At 39.2% G+C, this 24,805-nt stretch overlaps 1 protein-coding gene across 8 annotated transcripts in view; it reads right to left on the minus strand.

Annotated features, from left to right (window-relative positions):
* Window positions 1-24,805, minus strand: part of PTGFR (prostaglandin F receptor) — a 55,987-nt gene that overhangs the window by 25,401 nt on the left and 5,781 nt on the right. For 3 of the 8 annotated variants that reach the window (XM_070592698.1, XM_070592699.1, XM_070592700.1), the window contains one exon: window positions 19,908-20,777. In XM_070592698.1, coding sequence (XP_070448799.1) covers window positions 19,908-20,705 — 798 coding nt within the window. In that variant the 5' untranslated portion in view covers window positions 20,706-20,777. Of the gene's footprint in view, window positions 1-19,907; window positions 20,778-21,417; window positions 21,890-22,238; window positions 22,527-22,803; window positions 23,079-24,805 lie in introns of those variants that run through there. The other 5 variants (XM_008543584.2, XM_070592697.1, XM_008543583.2 and 2 more) reach the window with 5 other exon arrangements.

The raw sequence follows: 24,805 nt of genomic DNA on the forward strand, positions 1-24,805 counted from the left end.
TGTTACATAGCAATAGAAAACTAAGATAGTACTTATGAGGGACTTAAAACTAGAAACAGTAAAGTTTATGTACAAAAATCTGTAACAGTCGTTACACTCAACGGAGAAAATACAGATGCACTTAAAGATTGGGAACAAGACAAGACATCCATTATTACTACCACTGACTAACATAGTGTTGTAATTCCCAGCCAACGCAGAAAGAAAATAAGATGAAGTATATAAGAATTAGAAGAAAAGCAATAAACTTTTATCTGGAAATAATTGGAATCAATAAATGATTAAAACTAATGAAAGAGTTTGGCAAGTTGCTGAATACATGGTCACAGTTTTTCACTCAGAAAAATCAAAAACATGGCTCTAACTCTCTACGCTAACATTACCAACTATAGAATATAATAAAAATATCATTCAAAATAGCATGAAAATTATAAAGTATCTAGGAATTTACTTAAGAAATAAACAAGACCTTTAAAGGGGCTCACATTTTTAATTTATCCTTTTCTGTGTTTTTCAAACTTTGTATAATGAACATATAATAGTTTGCTGATAAAAATATACCATTATCAATGGTGACATTCAAAATATTTAGAACCCTAGCACCAACCAATCAGAATGGCACAGGCAATAAGAAGTCGTTCAGCCGTACAGGCATGTGCCAGGTGAAGAAGCCCCTTGGGGCTCATAATTGTTAATTAAGTGACTAGTATATTTCTCTCTCTAAATTGTCTGAGAAGGACAAACTTTAGCCTTCCACTTTCTCCAAGGAAATTCTCTCAAATTATTTTTCCCGTAGTCAGGAGAAAGGGAATGGAGAACAATGAGATCAATAAGGCAAGAAGGTTTACTTAAAAGATTGCAGGGGCAAAAAACTGACCTGGCATAGAAGAAGGGCATATCTATGGAGCTGGAGAATGGGACAGTAAGAAAGGGGACTAGCCCACATGGTCTGTACCCGACCAGCAGGCTGACTATCCTGTCTTGCCTGAGGAGACAGAACAAAAAAGTGTAGCTCTGATTACTTCTCCCCGCACGAACTCAGTGGTTCCAAGGAGGTGAATGCTGGGGACTTTGCCATGATCTGCCTTCAAATTATGAAATAACAAGGTTAAAAATCCCTCATGGAGCCTCATGAGTCTCAGAACCCAGGGTAATCAAAACATAGTAATTAAAGCACAATGACATACTTAATAAGTACTTTTACAAAATCCACTGAGTGGTATGTAAATTTTAACATGAAAAGTAGCTTGAGAGTTCAAATTATTTTCCCTTTATAAACACATTCGAAGGAGGCAATGGAGACACTCTCTGTAGACTTTAACCATGATCGATCTCAAACTGAAAGCCAGTCATCACCGAATTAAACTAATGATTCACTCATATCACCAAGAAAGGTCTAACTAATCCTATGAGTAGGGCTGAAAATGACCACCAATGGCATCAAGACTGTTCTCTTCCCTTAGGAGACTGTCAGCAAAAGCTCTAGAAATTTCTTCCCTGCACTACTGTAAAACTGTGGATCCAATTCCACTCTCTTCTTTCCAGTGTATAAATTCTCTGTAATTTTTCCATCAAGCTACCAAGTTTTGTGGTATTATTTGCAACACCAGAAAGCCAAGCCCTTCCTCTGTGGTTATAAAGAAGACATTGAATTCTTAAGAGATTTTGCAAATAATACCACAAAAATGGGCTCACTTAAAAGAACATGACGTTTCCCAGAAATAAACAACAGGAGATAAACACATGTAATCAACAAGAAATCAGGCTTTGCATTCAAGTAAGTGATTTGATAAAGGAGATGGACTGAACTAGCCTTCAGATTTCCCCGCTTGATTTGACCAGTGAAAAATACAAAGATCCGAAACCCCTGTAGCCCTGAAACGCAAAGGTCCAAAATTCCAAAAGGTGCAATGGTGTCTGGTTGGCATCTTAGAAAAGAATTGACCTTATTAAACACATTCATATTAAGAAGCAAATCATGAAAAGAAAGGAAACCATATAAACCTAAAATGGCATTTACTACAAATTTATGGAAAAGGAATCAATGTGGGGAAAAGATGAGGTCATTTAATCCAAGGAAGAAAAGAGAACAGAAAGTTTATAAATCAATGATTAAGTCAAAAGACAAAATGGCATTTCTAGAAGAGAACTCAGTCTCATGATTGGTAGTTAAGAACCTACTTCACTAAACCCAAAGACCACCAGAGACCACAATGAACCTGAACTCAAGGGGGCTTTGGTCAAGAACTCTCTACCATTCGTCTCTCAGCAGAGACTAAACACGTGAAGTTCCTGAGCAAAGCCACTCCTTGGAAGGCCATGCGCACTTGCTCATGGGTTCTTTTGCAATAGAGCTGGTTCTGCTCACACCTCCTCAAATAAACTACAAATTCCTTTGAAGTTAGGATCCCATTTTAGTCATCTTTATATCCCCATGTAGCACATCTGCAACTGCCCATGGTAGGCACTCAATGTTTTTCAAATTACCCCTGACTTTTACTATGGTATCAAACGGAATGATGGTCATAACGGTAATAACAGCCATCAAGCAGCATCTTTTACTGGAGGTTTGCCAGGTATCACGTGAAAATTCACACGTTACTTGATATAATCAGTGATATGGTCAGTATCCTTAACAACATCCTTAATAATTTGCCAAAGGAGATGTGGCTAGTACATCCAAACTCAAGTAATGAGAAATTTCTGTCGACTAAAACAGACCACAGGAACTCACCTAACCAGAAGTACAGATTCGAGTATAGGCTAAAGAGATTCACTAGAGTCATATAATGTGGAGTCAACGCTGATGAAGATGCTCATCGGCACAGACAACCTACATCAAGATATCTTTGCATATAGTAGGTGCCTGCTGAATATTTGGTAGGTGAATGCAGAACTGAAGTGCGAAACTCAACCAGTTTTCCAAGTCAGGTCATCTTATTGAGGTCTTAACTATGCCATTCAACTGGGAATGAATACTGATCCTTTCCCAATAACAGAAGCTGGAGAATAGTTAAGCATCTTGACTCAGAAGGCACAGCCTCTTTTCAAGTCAGGATTTGCTGAGGCCTGTTATGGTGGGGCCAGCTCTCTTTCTCTGCCCAGAAAGATTCATTTCTGCAGGGTATTGACATTTTTAAATATTTTAGGGCCCTGTAAAAAAGCCCTACAGAATAAAATGTTATACCCTATTCATAATTGACACAGTTGAGATAGTGGGAGTTAATATTAAAATCAGTAGCAAAAAAAATATTTTTCATTCCAGAGCTAAAGCCTAAATAAACCCCAAACAAGGGACATGTAAACTCCTGACCCATAGTCCTTCTGACTTGTAACAAACACCTTCCTACAAATGTATGTTCCTGGGTGTCCTTCATATTGTGATAACAAACGCGGTAATGACTGAACATTTCTCTTTTGTACTAAAATAATTATCAGGGCATTTCAAAGCTGGTTTCTCTAGAGTCAAGAAACAGAAAACCATTTGAAACTAAAACATGAAGTTATCTAATTGTGTGTGTGTCTGTGTGTGTGTGATGCTGTGCAAAACCAGAACCAAAAAATTAATAATAATAATAATAAAGAGAATTAAAAGAGAGCCAAATAACTTCATCTCAAAAGCAAAATGCAGATAGATAATTGCATATTCTCAACCAAATTACTGCCCATCAAAATGCCCTTTGCCAAACCAGCAGAGGAGATATGAGATTATTAACCAAGTAGAATAGATAAACTAAATATGTTTCCTTTAAAATTTTTGCCACAAAATATATCTGTATTTTAAGCCTAAAGGAGAATTATTTTGAAAGTATTTCCTTTGTTACTCCCAAGGTGATCTTTATTTAACAGTGATTTATTATTTGCCTGACTTCCCAATATAAGTTCTAAAAGAGTAATTTATTCATCACTCATGTGTCCAATGAAATTTCAAACAAAAAACTTTCTGCTATATTCCTGCTCTGTTGTAATCCATTCTCCACCTACCAGCCAAAACGATCTTTTTAAACTAATTATCAGATCACATCTTTCCTTTGTTAAGGAATGGTTTCCAACCGAATTTTAACCCAAACTCACCAGGGCCTATAAGGTCCTAAACAATCTGGCACCTGCCTTCCTCTCCATCCTCAAATCCTACCACCTTCACCTGTGCTCCCCTTGCTCCAGTTAGCGACCTTTGTTTTGTCCCTTATTACAGAAGGCTCATTCCCACCATTGGGTTTTTGTGCTGGCTGTTCCCTCTACTCAACCACCCTACCCACATATCTCCGCATGGCTGGCTCCTTTTGGTCATCCAGGGTTAACCTCAATGTGAGGCCTTCCTCCACCACCCAATCTGAATGAGCCCCGGCTCCACCCTCAGGCACGGCACTTACCCTATTTGAAATCATCCTAATTCATTTATTTACTTATTCTCACTCTTTCTCTCCAAACAACCCCTAGCCCCTGGCAACCACCACCCCCAGAGGAATGTGACCTCCATGAGAGGGGGACTATTGCCTGTCTTGTTCAGCACCACAGCCCTAGCACCCAGGACAGTGTCTGACACATGGAAGGCAGTGAGAAAAAAGGCACTTACTGAATAGACGAATGAGCATTTCTAAACATACTGTATTTATGGATGTGTTTTGATTGCTTTTTTATAAAGAATTCTAAGGCTATATCTTTGGCTCTCTTTAAGAACCAAGGACCATGGCATCCTCTAGCCACAAACGTGCCTGGGCATGATGGTGAATGGGAGAGTCCTGAGAGCAAAGCCATCAGATTTTGCAAGACATTTGGAATAAACAGGCTATCAGTGCGAGATGAACACATTTTCAAGACAAAAGTTTGTTTTGTTGTAATCAAAATTCTGAAACTGCCTCCTCATGGCATCCTCTGGTTTCAATCAAAGCCTCACTGGTCCCTCAAAACACTCAGCAAGGACTTCTCTCCCCTGGATGGGGCGTTAACCTTTCCGGGACAGAGAGAAGACAAAGAACACTTCTCAAGAGGTAAAAAGATGCTGCACAAAATCTAGGTTATTTTTAATACTCAATACCAACTAACAGAGCTGCCAAGTTTTTTAACTTGGAATTTTTAATTTATACAGATAAATTAGGACCCATTCAGTTCAGGACAGGGAAAGATAGGAGACCGAGGGCATTGGAAATGCTCTGGAAGGAAGAAGAAAAGCAAAAAAAAATTTTTTTTTAATTCATCAAAGGCAGCCTTTTTAGCAAGTTTGTTCAAAGATTTACTTTCAATCAGGCCTATGTCAGTACAACAATAGATTACAAAAATAATCTTCCTTTTAATCATGTTTACCTTTCTCCACAAATCACAACCAACTCAACGCCTTCGAGCTGTCCTCATGTCAGAGCTCTTCCCCATGAATAGTGACTGAAATCTGAACTCACTTCAATTTTAACTAAAACTTCAGTTACAACACATAGCCAGTGATGTTGTGCGGCTGCTCATGATGCTGAAGGCAAATAATCTCAAGCCTTATATGATCGTATCCTTTGGGTAAACCCTCTGAACATACAGAGTCATAAATATTCTCTGTGTCTGAGGAAATACACAAGTGAGAATGGAATAAAGATTTCATGGGTTAACATCTGTGAAGTGCTGAGAGCATTGTCCGCCATGCGGTAGGAGTTATAGATGAGGTTTATTAATTAATTCTTACACTACAAAAACAATTTCTAAGCAAGAACTTTACATATAAAATCATCATCACAATTATAGTTTTGTAGTTATATTTATAACATTTAAAAAAAAATCCTTATGTGACATTCATATGCATTTAATAACCATAGCTATAAAGACGTTGTTTCATTCACTAACTTCACTTGTGATTAAAGGATTCGAATGGATGAGCTGTATTTTCCTTGAACCTCTCCAAGTTGTATATCAGGCATCGCAGGAAACAAAGTAGAAACACATGACACTGACTTGTCTCTAAGGTGCTCCCTATCCATTTGGAGATCAGACAGTCACAAAACAAACAATGCAAATTTTATAATTATATAGAATTAGTTGCTATATTTTATCCACAGAAAGAGAGATAAATGTGGGCTAGAATAATCAGAGCAGGTTTCACGGAGAAAATTATTACAAATGTAAATAAAAACAAATCAAGACTTTCAGAATTGTAAAAAGAAAACCAGATTTGAATAATAAAAAGAAAATCAGATTCGAATCCGTGTAATGTCAGAGATGTAAAAGGAAAATCAGATTTGAACAATGAAAAGAAAATCCGATTCAAATCAGTGTAATGTCAGAATTGTAAAAAGAAAATCAGGTTTGAATAATAAAAAGAAAATCAGATTCGAATCAGCATAATGTGCCACAGTAACAAATTCTTCTTAGAGAAATGATTTTTAGCCACCAGTCATATATACGTTTGACTACACTTCATGCCAAACCTGTAATTTTGGCATTTTATTTATGAAACATTGGACTTTCTTGAAGCAATTTGGGAAGGAAAAACACCTAGTTACTTAACCAGCATTCAAACATGAGTGTTCTGATTTTAATTATAAAAACATTATTTAATGAACTGTCTTTCCCTGTTTCACCTTAAAGTCATGATGGCACGTTCATCCCCCCTCTGCTCTTCAGGCTGAGTGTCCATCTGTCACTGACTAGGGAGGCCCGAGGCTGGGTTTCTCCCTCTACTCACCACAAAGAAGGCCCCTGCCTGTTTCCCACAGATCCTAGTGGCCTTCAGAGGACAGGAAAGATGAGGTTAATTCCAAAATAGAGAACTTGGTCCTTCAAGCTGAAACATTTTTCAATGTTTTGGCCTTATTAGGGGAGGGCTGGGGTAGGTGCGGGTAGCAGAGAGATTCCTCAGGACTCACTGGGTTTTCTTACTTTGCTGGGTACCAAATACATCGGGCATCATTGAGAAATCACTGTGATGCATATCATGTTTCATTGATTTCTTGCTTATCTGTTCATACCATTTAGCAGATAAATAACCTCTGGGTGAGTTGAATCGCTTTGAGCTTGAGTTTTTTGCAACCACGTAAGACAAACCAAGAAGTTGAAGAGAAAGATGGCACCAACGCTGTGGTTACATCTTAAGGTCAATTCACACACAAGGCGGGTGTTAGACACAGGGCAGTGATACAAGTAAGACAGGTTATTCGTTGATCTTTACAGTCAAATATAAAATGGCTTGCTAAATCAACCATATGGAAATTAACATGGATCCCAAACTATCTAAATAAGCAGACTGGCTTTGTGTTATGACTATTTAGCTTATACAGACAAACCTAAAGTGAGCAATTGGGAGAAGGTCAGTAGCACACAATGGAAATTTCTCCTAGACAGACTGCTGTCTTCTCCCCCATCCAGGAAAGCTGTTGGCAAGCTGTCTTTGGCGTCCGGATCCATAGATCAGCCTGCGATGACCTTAAAGAGATGAACTAAAAAGGCAAAGATCGCCTCTAAATGCCAGGCATTTAGAACTGCCTGGCATGTTTTTCTTGACTGAAAGCAGGAATGCTTTATATTCCTTTGAAATAAGGAACAGTCTGCCTTGGCTGTCCTTGGACTTTCAGTGGAGAAAAGAATCACCACCCAGCCCAAAACAGCTTCAAAGCCACCATGTGCTATCAAAGTTTATAAAGACTATGGAATTTTAAAAAATTATTTGGTATGTGAGGTACTTTATTGATTCAGAAATAGTATATGAGAGAAATATGGAAATTGTCAGTCACAAAAATATATCATTACAGCAGCATATAAAGATTAATCTGTTTCAGAAACTAATTCTCGGTTCACCGCAATGAGCACAAGCATAACGCTAGATATATATTGCTACTTTTGTGTTGCAATTTGGAAATAAGCTTTTATACTAGGAAATGAGGAGAAAGAAGGTATTCACACAGTATTTTCATTCTACATGCAGTTCTAGTCCAGCTTTTCCCCAAAGAGTGCATTTCTAATTTAAGCAGATCCAAAAGATATGCTAGATTGGAGGAATATTCTCAGAAGTTTCTTCCTAGGACACAGATCTCCAGCAAACACAAACCAAAACCTTGAGCAGGACTGGAAGAGGCAGAGGCCAATCCCAGGTGCTGAAGTCCACTGTCCTCTGGAGCAAATTTCTGGCACTAGGCAGAACTAATGGGCTTTCCAAACTGGAAGTTTAGCCATGCTCTTCCATTTGTTGACTCCCTTTTGATCTAGCCTCATGCTTCCTAAATGAGCAGAACTAAAGCAGCTACCAGAACACAGGAAGCAGAATATAAGAAGAGAACTTACTTCCCGCATTACATTTTTTCCAAGGTCAGAATTCTGGAGCCCACCCAAGGGGTACTGGGGGCATGACAGAGAGGGAGAGAAAAGCTCTACTTGCTCTGTTTGAATGTTATTATGACGCTGTCTTCCATTAATATGAATGGCACTAAAAGTTTCTTAGACTATACCAATAATAGTAAATGCACAACAAAATCCAAAATACTCACAAGTGGATTGCTACTATTGCAATAAAGATGCTCACCTTCAGTATAAGATAAAGAAGAATTCAAAGAAAAACGTTTTAAATTGGAGAGGGAAGGCTGCTCTATATTTATGAAAGGAGTAACTTCACAACAAAGACATAACAAATATGAATTTTAACCCCTGATGGCATTACATTGAAATCGAAATCCATTGAAAACCATTATGAATACAACTGTTAAAAAAAACACAAATGTAATAAAATTCTAAGTTCTCATATACATTATTTGATAGAACAATTAGGAAAAAATAAGGAAATGGGATTCTATAAGTAATAATCTTAATTTAATAGCTATGTATTGAACTTTGTAACTTAGAAAAAGAGAACGTAGATTCTTTTCATATGCCCATGGAATATTTACAAAATCTAATAATAGTAAGTTAGCTAATTTGAAAACAATAAGATTTATTAATTGCTATAAGAAATTTTTTAACTATTAAACTAGACAGCCCTCTGAAAAGGTTAATTTAAAAAGAAATAATGCAACTGTTATACAAAATATTGGTATAATAAATACATATATAAATGTACGTATATATGCAATTTGTATATGCATAATAAATATCAATTAATAGAAAAGAATATCTTTAATAATAAAGAAATTCTTAGTACAAAATTTTGCTTCTAAATTTATACTCTCAAGAAACTTAACTAAATTTTATAAAATATACCAATATTGTCTCAAGAAAAAGTAGAAAACTCAAAACAACAATCAGGAAAAACACCCTAAAACTCTATCAAAAAAATGCATTGTGGAGCCCGCCCAGTGACACAGTGGTTAAGTTCACACGTTGCACTTTGGCGGCCAGGGGTTCATCCATTCGGATCCCGGGTGCAGACATGGCACCACTTGGCAAGCCATGCTGTGGTAGGCATCCCACATATAAAGTAGAGGAAGATGGGCATGAATGTTAGCTCAGGGCCAGTCTTCCTCAGCAAAAGAAGAGGAGGATTGGCAGCAGATGTTAGCTCAAGGCTAATCTTCCTCAAAAAAAAAGAAAAAAAGAAAAAAGTTTACTAATCAAAGAAATTAAACTAATCAGATGAGTAAAAGGATGAACCCAGAATGCTAATCATGGCTATCTCTGGATAGTGGGATTTGGAAAAATTTTTTAAATCTTAATTTGTAGTTTGCTGTATTTTTTTTTTACAATCGAATTTTACAGTTAAAGAAAACATTCTATTTTTTAAAGCAGCTTGAGGGACTATAACACACAAAATTTAATATTCCTCAACAAGGAGAAGACGTCCGTGGAAATAAAGGGAGGTCTTTCCTTTCCAATGGAGTTCTTAAAGCACCTGAGTGACTCTCTCAACCCCACACCGCCAGCTTCCTGCACCCTTCACTACCTTGTCCCTGCTCCTCTCCCACTCCTCGCTCTGTCTCTCTGTCATTCATGTGGTTTTTATTTTCCGTGTTTTCTGGTCCTCTGCTGTGAACATGAATCAAGAAGCAAAACACAGTAATATGTAATCATAATAATAACAATAACAGTGACGGCTGCTGCTACAGCAGTGTTATTATTTAACCCCTATTAATGCACCTTCGGGCCAGAGCTTCCTCTACTGTCACTGAATCAATTAACCCTCTGCCCTGCTCCCAGGCAAGACCAGAAAAATGCCAACAGTTATATTTATCCCTATTAAAAGTGGAAAGAGAAGAAAAAGGCAGATGCATGTATGAGTTACAGGTTGGAGAAGAGGGCGCAAAGATCGTGGATAAAATGAAGGAGCTAGGAAGTCTGATTCTAGAATTTGCCTCAGGAATATTTTCCCAGTCCACATCTCTGTCTCTATGCTTTACCTTCCACCTGGAGAGACATTCAACATTTTGCTCAGCAAAAGTCTGCCGAAAGAATGAATCAATGAGTAAATGAACAACGACGAATTTTTTAATTTTCTTCATTTCTATTATTAAAATTTCACAGTAATTTATTTGGCTTTATTTTCAGTCCTTTCTAAGGTTTTCTTAAGCCAAATTTTTAGAAAGAGTTGGTGGTTTTGGTAATGCTTCGTTTCACCAAAATTTATTTCTCTTCTATATCCTTGACCACTTTCCTTATCAAAAGATAGTATAAAATACCAATTTGAATTGTAAATTGCTATTTCAGATTTAATTTTTCTACCATTCATGCTTCGTTAGTTGAAAATTCTTCTAGCCTTTAATATTAATTTATTATAACCTGCTCAATTCTACTCTTGCGCTAGCCTGTTCCAAATGCTACAGAGTTTCTTATTCATACATTTTTATGGCTCTAGCAATTATACAATTATAATCTCTTTTCTCTTGGTTTTTACAATTTACATTACTTGACTTTGGATCACATTTATTTCCAGTAGTTTTTCCTTCTAAATTATACACTATAGAAATTTTCCTTTTTACAAGTTATCAGAAATCATCTCATCCACATGCATTCTTAACAGAATACCTGCTCTTCTATTATAACAGAAAATATAATTGAAGATCTTCATATTTCAATTTCCTACACGTCCTCTTTTCTCACTGCCTATAAGTACTGTTGCTTAGGGCCATAGATATCATGACCAGTTAAATCACAGAGATTGTTCTCCTAGGATCTAGAGCACTACCTGGAGGTGCTCAGTAAACGTCTGTCAAATAAATAAACAAATAATGACTTGCGGACCGCCAAATTGCAAGTGACAGCTCGCTACTATAGCACCATTATTCATTTTATAACTAGTTAAAAAGCACCTTTGGTCACCTCGTTGACAAAATTATTGGCTGGCAGCATTAATATTTAATAGTAACAGCAACAATAATGACAACAGCATAATAACTGAAGCATACGGTTCTTACTATGTCAGGCACTATTTTATCTTACATATATCAATTTATTTAGTTCTCACACAACCCAGTGAAGAAGGTACTATTCTAGACCTATTTTACATACAAGGAAATGGAGGCACAGAGCGGTTATGGTCACACAGCCAGTAAGTGGAAGAAACAAAACAACTCTTAATTACTACACTATATTGCCTCTCCAAGAGCTAATATCTTAGCTTTTAGACAGGGTGTATCTTTTACTCCAACTAAGTTATAAGCTCCTTAAAGAAAGAGCTTTATCTTTTTTTCCCTGGAACCACTCACAAGCCAAGCATCGTGCCTTATACACAACAGTCTCAGTAAGTTTTTGCTCATTTTAACTTGATTCCAATAATTTATAAATGAATATCTTACAGAGTATTATAATCATAAATTATTGGAATATTTGAATTTGAATAAGATGCAAAAGATTAGCAGGCAACATCTTTACTTCTGGTGAGGCAGTGAAATAAGGAGCAATAATCTGAAACTTCAAGTGGAAATGTCCAAGAAAGTTTTCTGAAACTATGAGCTCCCTCTTTTCCCTTCCACTACAACCAAACCTTCTTACTAGAGGAGAAAATGGAAAACATCTGAGCTAAACACAGATGATTATTTCCAGTTGAGATGGTGGATTGCGAGAAGCAATAGACTTTTTGAGGATTTTTGGATTTTTTTGAGCATTTACTCTGCACCAATCACTGTGTTATGGGATAATAGGAAGGTCAAACCATTTTTCTGATAGTACTTTAAACTAAGTATTATTATTATAATCAGTTCACAGAGGTGCAAAATTGGCTTAGAGTAACTCAAGGTCACAATTAAGAGGTGGTGGGGCTGGACCCTGCCCCCTGCCTGGACTTGAATAACTACAGTATTCTAAAGGGAAGGTTTGATTTGGGACTATGCACAAAAAGCTAAAATAAATCCTTTTACATAACCCAATTGTCTCTGTCTCCTTCATCCTCACACCACAGCCACACTCCCCTTTGGCATTCCACAGTCTGAATTTTATTTGGGAATTCAGTAGCATAGAAAGAGTGAGAAAAACCACCTTCCTGTCTGTATAAAGCCACAATTGTATCCACTCTTCGTGGCATTGCTATCCTTACACCCAGGATAGACGACAGACAGAATGACAAATTTACAAAAGCTCTGAAGGCTAATATTTACAAATATCAAAAGACAAATTGTTCCTATTGGATGAAGCCCTCTCTAAATACAGATAGAGGGCATTGATGTACCAGGTGAAATTCAGTGTGGCTACAAATGCCTTCCAACTCAAATATAAATGGAACGCATTTTCTATACCTCCTGTAAGGAGAAGACTAAGCAAATAAAATTAAAATTGGCAACCCAGAGAGATTTGGGGCACATCAACATCTTGAACTGTTCTTCAAATGTTTTGGAGCTTAATAAAAACTCCCAAACACATTAAGCCAGAAGATTTTTATATCCAGGAGGGCATAAATTTAATCCACATGTCTCTGATCCGTTTGCACTTGAATCATTCAAGTAATGTTTTGTAAGTGCCGTCTCAATGTCTATGATATCTTTGGGCATTTTTATAAGTCTTTCTCCCTAAAAACAGGAAGTCATGTTTTGCCAAGAGTAAATGAACTTAAAATACCAAAGTATACCAGACCATCGTGCACATCTGAAGCAAGAGAATTTTGCGTAAATTCTCAACCTAGCAGTGTCTTTTTAAATTAATTGACCTTTGCTGGGCCAATTTTACACTGTACACTTCCAAGAAGGGAGATGATCGACTCAAATGAGTTCAACTGCAAAGGCCTATACAAAGTTCAATGTTGTTGTCAAATCACAGTGGAAACCTACGTGTAATATACTTTAATTTAGATAATGTGTGAACAAATGGACTTCTGGAAGACTGTGGGAAGCCGGACCCTGCAGGAAGCAGACTTTAAGACAGAGATCTGCATGCACGAAGTTTTCTGGGGAGTGTGAGGCGGTGAGGGAAGCAGGGTTTGGCAAGGGAGAAGCAGAGCTGCAATCTGCTTGCAGGAAAGACCTCAGCAAGCTCTGAAGCATGGATGACCCTTCAGAAATGTCCCATATGAGGCAAGAGGGTAAGTGCTTTGTACCCCTACATCCACCTGTCACTGCACACAGAATGACCAAAGAGAGCGGGGCATAACCATGGGCTGGGGGTAGCTCCCTTTGGCTGAGGTAATTTCCCCCAGAGCAAGGCTCACCCAAAAGGGGTTCTGGATGGGGCACCGGAGTGTCCACAAAATAGGTCTGTTGGACCTTAAACTGTTAATCCTCTGTGAAAATAAAACCTACCCAATCTTTTAGTCTGATTAGCAATACAAATTAAGCCATGTATTCACTCAATCAGCTGCTAAAGACTTGAGGTAAGCAAGCTCATTCTACAGAAAAATTTCAACATTTACCATAGAGGTTTTATCTATGACAATGAACGACCAATATCTGCAGGTTTTACTCAAAGGAATTATCTCCTCTTGTCTCCTGACATGACCTCCTCAAAGATAAAACACCAATAAAATTAAATACATTTGGGGGGAGGGGAAAATGTGTGCGTGTAGAGAAAAAGGCAGTGCTAAAGACAAAGGGGCAAAAATAACTTTGAATTAGTTATGTCACCTAATTTCTTCCTTTGCTTTCAATACTTCCCATTCAATATTTGGTTCCTTACTTCATTCTTTCAACAAACATTGGTGTATGACCTACGGCTTGTAGAAACTAAAACACAAACCAGTAATATAGAGCCTAGCCAGCAGAGACCACTGAGAATGAGAGAGAAAATTGGTATGTAGACAAATAATTGTAATAGCATCATCATAAAATAATACCAATCGTAGTTTACCCATGAAATTCCTCTGGATGCTGACAAAATTTCTAAATTCTAGCACCAATGCAAACCATAGAATGTTCAGGATTCTCCAGGATTTTCCTTCCAACTGATACTCCTGGGGAACCTCTGAACATACTTTCCTCCTCTCAGACCTCTCCTATTCAAATCCCAATTCGAAGCATTAGAAGCATCCCTGAGGCCAACCATCCGAGTCCTGACCTCATCAGCAGAGTGGGTCCAGAGTGGAAACGAGCGCCGTCACTGACGGAGCCCTCCTTACATGAGATTCATTGAGCAAATACTTATTGACCCCAAATATGTGCAGCATTGGTCTAGGACCTGAGGATATAGCAATAAACAAGGTCCCTTCCTTCAAGGAGCTGATATGCTAGAGGTAGAAACCAAACAACAACCAAACAGAGAAATGAATCCTGTGTTACCAGATATTGCTAAGTGCTGTGACAGAAATACAGTAGAGGAGGACAAGAGAGAAGAGAAAGGGTACTTTTTAAGATAACCTACACAGAGGACATAAAATTTAAGAGAGGAGTAAGACAGAAAGCCACATGGATGTCAGGAGGAAAGTGACAGGGAAGAGAACGCCAAGGCTCAGGGACAGGAATGTGCTCCCAAATCTCCTAGAACTGTTCCTCTGCCAGCTACTGTCATTGACCTCATGCCACTTACTCGATGCCCTCTCAAACACAGAAGTAGCCTGGATTCCCATAAGGTAAACTACATTAATACATCTTTAAAATACACCTTTTCTTCTGGATATGAATTTTGAGTGGCATGTGTCTGAGTTGTTTAAGAATTTTGTAGAAGCAGAACCTAAGTGTCATCAGTCCTTTACTCAGACAACATCACTGCTGCTTCCATGTTCCAAACAAGGGAGCACTCTCACTTCACAAAGGAATGAGCTACAACAATTTATGACAACATTGCCTCTAAAATCAGCAGCAATCCGAGGATACACCAGAAAGACCCACTTTCCAAGATGTGACATAAAACCATAAGAGCCCATTATTGTTTTTAATTTAAGAAAGAAAGCTATTCAAAACCCTTTTCTTTAGTACAGTTAGACCCAATGGTGGATTAGTTAATTTTTTTAATTTGGGACATAATTTACACATGTACACGTTATTTATGTACATGTTTATACATTTTCCACATTTTCTTTTCACTTAAAACATGTAAATGTACATCCATTCACTGTCCTTTTGGTGTAGAGGCAAGTGTAAAAGACACATATACAGATTTCCATTACACAGTTCTTAAATATGATAACGAGGGCCAGCCTTTCAAAGAAAACAATCTTCACTAATAGTCAAAGTGTTCTGTGATGTTGTGTTGTTCAATCATTTGCCACTAGCCCTGTAAGATCTGGTCATTATGATGCTGATACCTTTAGTAACTCAGTAAAGTTAATTAACCATCCAGTTGTTTGATTTATATCTGACAAACATCTTAGTAATCAAAAATTTAACTACGTTGACTAGAAATACTAGCGTAAGAGTAAGAATCTTAGAAAAATCAAACTCAATCTCTACACATGCAAGAGAACACATTTCTTGGGAAACTCACCTACATAAGAAATCGTTTTGCTCTTCATATACTTTATACTTCTTTTCCCAATTCAAAATAATCCTCTATCCCTGAAGAGAAGGTCAACAAACGTATGGCCTTCTAGAAAGATCGCTGAAGTTTAATAGTGTCATGTCTATAGTTGCTGCTTTAGGGAACAGATTGAAAATTACCACTTGGTTTCAGTATTTGCTTAATTAACTCTTACCTACAAAACTCAGAATCCACATTCTGGTCAATCATTTCCAATCTTTTGACATTCATGCTACTTAAGTTACAGTCAACCAGTCAACAAGTATTTATTGCTCTGCCAAACTAGTGAAATAAGCATAGCAGTAATAATAAATTCCTTTTAGGATTACATATTCTAGAAATGGAACATTAAAAAGAATCATTACCTGTATAAAGAAAGAAACAAAGAATATTAAGAAAATGTTACTTGAAAGTGCTGGTAAATGTCTTTTTTCCCCTCTTTTAAATGTCAAAAGAATGTCTTCAAGATTTATTTATTAAGGAAAAGGAGTCACCTAGGATGCGCACAAGACGATTTTATAATTGCCATTTGACTCTCAAAAATCTTTGTATTAACTTAGTGCTAAATGGAGCTGTAAACTAATATGTATCTATTGTAGTTTCCTGTATTTTTCAGTTGGGAGTGTAATTAAATGAATTTATATGAGTTAACCATGTTTAAAACTATAAAATCCAGATACTGTAAAATTTAAGAAGTCATTAACAAGCTATATTTTAAACTAATATTATGATTGTACTACATTTCTACATCTCAATTCCTAAACACACATACACACACACACATTTCCCCTTTGGGGAAAATAAAACAGATTAAATTTTTTTTAAAAAAACCTACCACAGGGGATTTTTAGGGCGGTGAAACTATTCTGTATGATACTGTAATGGTGGACACATGTCAATAGACATTTGTCCAAACCCACACAATGTAGAACACGATGAGAGAACCCTAATGTCAACTACAGACTTCAGTTAATAATAACGCATCAGCATTGGCTCATCAATTGTAATAAACGTCCCACACCAATGCAAGATGTTAATAACAAGGATGCCTAGAGAGATAAGGGGAGACATGAGGAGGTATATGTGAACTTTGTGCTTTCCCCTCATTTTTCTGTTAACCTAAAACTACTCGAGAAAAATAAAGTATATTAAAAAAGAGAGAGAATTCAAACAAACATCATGATCATCTTACCTTTGTATTGATTAGAACTCAATCATCAAAATTAATAAAGTATCCCCTTTGTCATGAGTTACAAATTTAAATAGTTTTAGAAATGATGCCACTGTTGATAAGTTTTGATGCAGTGCACCCTGTCAAGCACAGACATCATCTGCATTACTCGCTTCCTCTTTTAGGGTAGGCACCTGCACCTTCGTTTCAGTTTGAGGCTTGAAAATGACAGTGAGCACAGGTCACAGGCTGTGTGCAGATGTTCAATTCAAATTACAAATCCAACAATTTGTATTTATCAATCATAGAGAGAAGGCTCACGGTGTAAAGCAGGGCAGTGACCTGAAAGCTGTCACCATTATAGTACATCTAAGGGAATCTAGAAGCTTGGTTTCAGAGGTATTTTAAAAACTAAGAAAGTTTTAAAATACAGGATGGGCAGGAGAATGTTGGCTCAGAATTAAGATCTATGCAATTCCTCCTAGGCATTTAAGGAAAAAAGGAGAAATGTTTCAATTGAGGTATTAGTGTTGGGTGTTATTCTGACATTTGCAAGCCTGGGTGTTTTACTAGGATTCCACTTAGAGCTGTCTGACGGCCTTAACCCATGCCCAAGGCACTTGTTCCAAGACCACGAAAGTTATCAATTCTTTACCAGAACTTGCTAAAGATCCAAGTCTCCACAAGACAGACCAGGAATGCAAAGAATGCTTGAAACAACTCAAAACAGCAATCCATCAAGGAGTGTCTGTGCCACACCTACTACATGTCTAACACAGAAATAATTTGCACACTAAAAAGCATTTTAGAGGTAATGGTATATTGGTATCATAGATGTAACAATAATTCACAGATAAATAGAACGCAGACCTCCGAAAATGTTTCATAAAAATAAAATTATGTTTCCAGTAGGAAATATGTTCAAAATATGAACTAAATTGTAATATTTATGTCAACAGTGCAGGAAATCAAAAATTCAGGAAAAGAAATTAGGGAAGAACATAAATTCAACATATCCATGGTGAGAGTGAGACCTTACCACTTTCCATAGTCTTGAGTAGTTAACCCATCGTTCCTAGCTCTCAAAGTCAAAAGCCAGAACTAAGCAGAATTTAAAGGTGACTCAGAACAAGCGAAAACCAAAGCCCCACTGATTACCTCAGCTGTTCAGTGTCTCTGTCTCTCATTGAGTTCACGATTTCACTATTTTCAGGTTTTCTTCAGGGCTATGACCTTCATTTCAAAATGTCTTTAAATATTTCAGCTACCTCTTTTCTCACCTTCTTTGTATTTCCTTTCCAACCCCTAAATTAATTTTAACTCTAATCAGATTCACTTTTTATTTCGAGAAGCTACTCTATTTCAAAGTTTAAGAAAAAAAGCAACATTTATTCAATGGAAATTCCCTTGTCAAGTGGTATAAATTAAACTCTTCAAGAATGAACACTGAAGTGATTCCAAGTGTTGCTAGAACTGGCCTCTGCTATTCAGACAGAGACAACTATCCCGTGAGCACAGGTCATATCCCTGTGTGGTGTCACCTAAATTGACAACAAACAAGCCTCAAAGTGTTGACTTGCCTTGACAGATCCAACCCAGCCTTCCCCTGGTGTGGTTCCTAGGACCAATTCAGGAACATCATAAAAAAATATTTAAATGATTTAACAATTCAAGAAGCTAAATTGAAATTGTGAGGAAATAATACACATAGAAATAAAGAAATATTCAAAAAGTAGAAATCCATCCATAATATAAAATAGGCTATCAAAAAATCTGTCTGCAGCAGCAGCTCCCCCAAAATTTTCTGTGCATCAAGATCATCAGGATTTTCTATTAAAACTCCACTGGCAACAACTGGGCAATGGGCCTGTTGGGTGCCTAGGAAAACTGCATTAGTCACAAGCACCTTCAAACCACCATTCAAGGCATTGACCATGACCTTTGTGTTCCATCTACCTTTGTCTCACCCCTTTTCCTCACCTCTTCCTGTGTATCACCTCTATTACTAACACGGGATATCAGCTCATTTCCCCATTGGTACAGAAAAAGGAATGAAGATAATCTGTGCTGCCATTATTAGCTACGCAGAGAAGGAATTTTTCTCTTTCATGGTGTGGTGTCACTCTTTCCATCATAAAGTAAACTGTTGGAGGGAGTGAAGGTCATATTATCAATCATAAGTATTTTTTTTCTTGTCTTCTACCCAGAATGTAATATAAATGACTTATGTTTGTTGCTAATTCCTTATACTTAGCTTTCACTTCCAAATAAAAATACCAAGCTGTCAAATATAGCTGCTGGCTAAATTTTAAAAAAAAAAGAAAGGAATGAAATGATAAGGGAAGAATCTCTGGCCTTCCTGCCAATCAAATCTTTCCCTGCACTACTGGCATGGTTCCCGGGTTAGCGAACTAGTGATTTCTTTACCTGATCCATCCATACAGTTCACCTGAACTACCCAACTGTCTCGACTCATCACCTCCCCTTGTAAGCTGAGACCTGGGCATTGTGTGTTTAGAAGAACCTGGTACCTAATATGCCTTGTCTATAAATTGAAAGTCTGGCTAATTTTCCACCAAGACTTACTGGAGTCCATTCCAATACCGTATTATAGTTGGTGATTTTTTTTCACATTTTAGAGACGAATCATACTCAGTATATTAAAACTACGTTACTTCTGTTAAAATTACTTTATACTGCACAGCAAACAGGTAACATTACCATTAGAGTTGTTTGGCAAGACATTTCTTTCAACTCAGGGCTTGGGGAAATAACCATGGGCATCCTAAGTAGCTTAAATCTAAGCCAGAGTTCAGTGCTGAAATAAGGAGTGAACTCCAGCATTTAAAAGACTGAACAGTGCTGCCCAGCAAGACTAACAACTTGGAAAAAGATAGCAAACTTTGTACTGAACATGGATTAACTGAAGAAAGCAGAAATTCTCAAAATGTTAGGTTCTTACCAGAAATGGACTCCAGCAAATGCAGGAGACACACATTATAGCCAGGAGCTGGATGACCATTTCAAAATGATGAGATCTGCCTTGTCTGTGCTGCTGATTTTTAAATTTAACTCTTAAAAGTGTAATTCCTGTGATGGCATTGCACAAGAATGAAACGACAAGGGCTAAGAGCCCCAGGAAAGAAAAAAGTAGAAGATAAAACCTGTCTTCCCAGTCTTTGATGTCTTCCGTGTTGTAGAAACACCAGGTCCTCGACGCTTGAATTTTATAGTCGCGATTTCCAAGGATGGGCAGTAAAGCTATGAAAACAGCAAACAAGCACACGCCACTCAACATTATTTTCACATGTTTGGACGTAATTTTCGTAGAATGAAATATTGGTTTGGTGACCCCAATACATCGCTCAATGGCCATTGCACTGCCTAGAAGAAGTGGGCACAGACCAGAGAATACCATGCAGATACCAAAAATACTGCAAAGGACATTTGATTGGTCAAAGCGGATCCAGTCTTTATCAGAAGCATATACAAAGACTGCTATAGCTCCATTGATGAGGTGGCCAAAGAAGTCTGTGATTACCAGGGCACTAGCCAAAAGCAGAAACGATGCCTTGGACTTCTGTCTAAATCTCTGATACGCCTTCATGAGAATAGCAATGGCAAGGCTGTTGGATAAGATTCCCACTGTCATGAAGATTATTGAAAAAAATACTGAAAGCCGGTTTTCCGTCTGGCAAGTTGTATTTGAAAGGAGCCCAGCTGCAGGAGACACTGGCTGTTTGGAATTGTTCATGGACATTGTTGTAGAGATAAAAGCTGGTCGCTCAAGTCATCTCCCTCTCAGAACAGTGCAGGCTTGCAGTCCAGACATCTGTAGCATAAAGACAGGATTTATGAGCACTGGGTAACTGCTCATCTGACATTTAAGACCGCAGCGCCCCAGCACCCTGTGGTGGGAATCAGATTTATCTGGCCTATCAAAAGCAAGGTTGCATCACAGTGTAAACAGCACACATCTGCCTGCGGTTCCACGAGTCATTTTCAAGGTAAAGAAGCTGCCAAAATGGAGACCCCTTGGTTAACCTCTGGGGCCCTCTGCCAATGGGCACCTCCTAAATCTCTTCCTGACACTTCCCTGACACATTAAAACTTTTTACGAAAATCACTAACAAGATTAGATTTAAACCCAATAAAGTTTTTAAAAGCAGAATCGTCTATTTAAATAACGACATAACATTTCAAAATTTCCTGCCTTTTTCTTTGATGGGTTTCGTCCCCAAACTGCAGATTATTCCTTAGGTGAACTACCTGTTTGTTAGCTGACAAAACAATCTTCTCCAAACTTTGGGAGGGGGCAAAGGGGACCAGCAAGCTCACTGATGTTAAATAGGGCTTCTCTGAATAAGTTTTAAAACTATTTGATTTCGATCAAATAACAGCAAACCACACGCATCAGTGACCCACGGGAAGCAGAGCGGTGAGGCTCTCTGAAGGTTTTCTGGTCCACCTACCACCTGTGCAGAAATCCTGGCTGGTGAGAGGAAAGGAGGCGGGCGGCGCTCACGGTGAGCACATCTGCCTAGATGCTAAGTTACAGCTTCAAGGTAGCAACATCCAATACAAAGTATTTGCCGCTCCTTCCCTAGTGAATTAAGGCCTGAGTCACAGACCCTCAGTACCCACCGACCACAGCCACCCCGCCCCGAGCTAATTCGCTTGGCGTTTCCCAGAGCAGCTTTCCGGGAGGTGGGAATTCCGGAGCCAGCCTTTCCTGGGACCCGCCCGAGTGGGGCCGCCCGGCCTGCCCGGAGGGCGGCCGTCTCCTCCAGGTCTTACTCACAGCTCGACTTTCTCCCGTTACTTCCCCGCCGCCCGCAGCCCTCTGCTTGCAACATCCTTCCCAAACCTCCTAACTTGCTGCAACTTTCTGCGATTGCTCAAACGCCAGAGGGCCGTTTTCCTTCTCCCAACCCCGGGGGCGCCAAAGGCCTGCTCTGGCCTGGGTGCAGGACTCGAAGCGTCGCCAACAGGGAACCACACAGCCAAAAGGGGATAGCTTCCTCTGCCCATTTCCCTCCTCTGAGACTCTCTCTACCCGGTCCCCAGGCGCCCAGCTCAGAATCGGGACGGGTCAGCCCGAGTACCCTTCTTTCTAGAGTCTTCCCAGCTTGGGGCATAGTCTAAACTTGTCGCCAAGCGCAGGCTAAGGTGCCCTCCAGTGCGGCCGGCTGCAGATGCCGCCGAGCGTCCAGGGATAGAGTGGCCAACCCGCGATCGGGCTGAGCATCCGGAGGCAGCCGCGTGGGAAGCCAGCCGCCGGAAGGGTGCTTACCTTGGCGTCCAGGGCCGCCGGCAGGGCTCTCGGCGGAGCAGCAGAGCGCGCCGCTCGGTGCGCCATCGCGCGCCCGGCTCCGCTCCGCCGCCGCCGCCACAGGTTCCTCGGGCGCCGCGCCCCCGCTCCGGCTCCGGCCCCGGCCCCGGCTCCCGCTCCCGCCCCGGCCCCGGCCCCGGCCCCGGCCCCGGCTCCGGCTCCGGCTCCGGCTGGGTCTGGCCGCGCGTCCCTCTCCGCGCTCCCCCACCGTGGAACCTGCCGGGCGCTCGGCTCCTCCGATCCCTCAGCACCTAGCTGCGCTCGCAGCCTGGGCAGGCTGGAGGGCGCGGGTGACCTCCGCCCCTTTCTCTTCTGTCTCCTCTCCGCCCCTTTTCCATGAGCCCAGAGCCGGACCCGGAGAGACGAGGGCATCGCGCTCAGATGCTACGGCTCCCCCGTCAGCCTCAGAGCTGCCCTTTCAGCAGCCCGACCACTTAGGGAAAAGTTTGTTTGAACTCATTTTCAAGCTCAAGACGCCATCCCTAGGGCTACAAAATGGGAATCTGGAGAGCGGAGGAAAGCTTACCCACAGCTGTCAGATCGTAGTTTGCAGAGTTAATTCATCCCAAATCCAGCTCGGAAAGGATAAAGACACCAGGTACGAAGAAAGAGATGGTGTATTTGAGGAAGGGCTTGGTGGTTGATATCCCCCACGGAGTTGAAAGCAGGTAGTCCAGCCACGTGTTGTAAATGGAAACAGTCCCTGCCTTAGGGTTCACTGTCACTTAGAGCACTGACTGTGTTTCTGGCTTTCTAAGGAATGTGAGAAGGGAAAGCGATGAGAAGCATTCTGGAAGAACCCTGCAGACAAGGGATTGTAACATTTTAATGATTAAAAGGCCCAATGGGGAGAGAATTTCTCGTGAGATATTTACCCAAAGAGATGTGAATCTAACAAATTTTATGGAGAAAATTTCATGATCAAGTGAAGCAATATCCATTACTTCATAAGAAATTATAATGAGCCAGTTTAATACTACAGCTGTTTTTTACTAATACCATTTTGCCCCATACCTATTAACTGTGCCTCATTTTTCCAGGTAAACACTTACAGGAATCTATTACTGATCTTTGCTCTTTTTATTTTAGTAAAATGTTGCCACCACCTATGTAAAAGACCAGTGTCACACAGAAATAAACCATCTTTTCTCCATTCTAAAATCAGAAGAGGCCTCTAAATTTCTGGAAATTGAAAAGGATCATAAAATACTACAGCGAGATAAAATAAATTAGCCGTTAATTACAGAAAAGAATGATTGCACAGTTTTCCCCTGTGGTAGATATCGAGATGTTTTTGTAATGACCTGATCATAACTTGTAAAATAAACTGTTACTCAGGTATGGTCAGGGAACTGAACAATTTAGTTAATCAAATATTCTGGTTAGTAGAGAAACATTATGTCTGGATGGCCAGTATCCAAAGAACAACTGTGTAATAAACCACATTGAAAATGTGAATGATATAGAGTACCATTTTCCCTTTGATGATTAATAGCACTTAATCACATTATATTGCAATTATCTGTTTACTTACATCTCTCCCACTGAACTGAATTCCTACAGAGGTCTTGCTCCTCTGTCTATTCTCACCTAGAAATATGCCTGGTCACTTATCAAATGTTGCTTGAATTTATCAGTGTTACAGTCAGCATTTCAAGTATTACAGTTTGAGGTCTAGGAAACTCTCCCTCCCTCACTGGAACCCCCCACTAACGTCAGCTGCTCTATCTACCGAGTAAAAAAAGGAAAAAACCTCAATAATGCAATGTCAAATCATAACATTCATTGTGTAATATACTCAAAACAATATTAATTTATTTTTCAAAGTACTAGGTAAATCCCATTTAAAAAAAATTATCTACTTCGCATGCATTCTTAGAGTTCCTTTTTTAAAATCTATTCTTTAATCAAGACACATTTCACCTGAGTATCAATAAAAGGTTCCAAAGTACCTACATGTCTTCTCCTCAAGACGGCAAGATTATGTTACTGTTAGTAAAGCAAGCTATTAATTTGTATGGAAGATTAAACAACTAACTACTCTTAAAAGAAAAACATAGTAACACACACATACACATGTCTGGCCTTATGGGACCAAAATCTGATCCTCTGTTCAAAGTTCCCAGAGAAAGTCTTTGACTGCTTACATGAGGAGGAAGAGCTGGTGAATCAGCAGATGTGGGAAACACACAGATCAGGAAACAAACGGGGATGGCTGATAAACTCTTTTGAAAAGTGATAGTTTGTATTGTTATTTCGGAGAAGTGGATACTCTCATAAAACTACGCACTTATACATTCGTTCAACAAAGTTCTTGAGTACCTGTCAGGCACTGTTTTCTAGAAGGCAGAAGTATAGCTAAGAGAACAAAGCACACGAGCCCCTGCTCTGGTATGGCTTCTGGGCTCAGGGAAGGTGCTTACTTTTGTGGCATGCATGCCCGAAACCTTGATGTGATGTTACATGCCCAGGATTCCCTTTGTGTTCAATGCAGCCAAAGCTGATGTTGGCCTGTCTACAGGGAGATA

Source organism: Equus przewalskii, chromosome 24 (assembly GCF_037783145.1).
Source record: "Equus przewalskii isolate Varuska chromosome 24, EquPr2, whole genome shotgun sequence".
Lineage (NCBI taxonomy): Eukaryota > Metazoa > Chordata > Mammalia > Perissodactyla > Equidae > Equus > Equus przewalskii.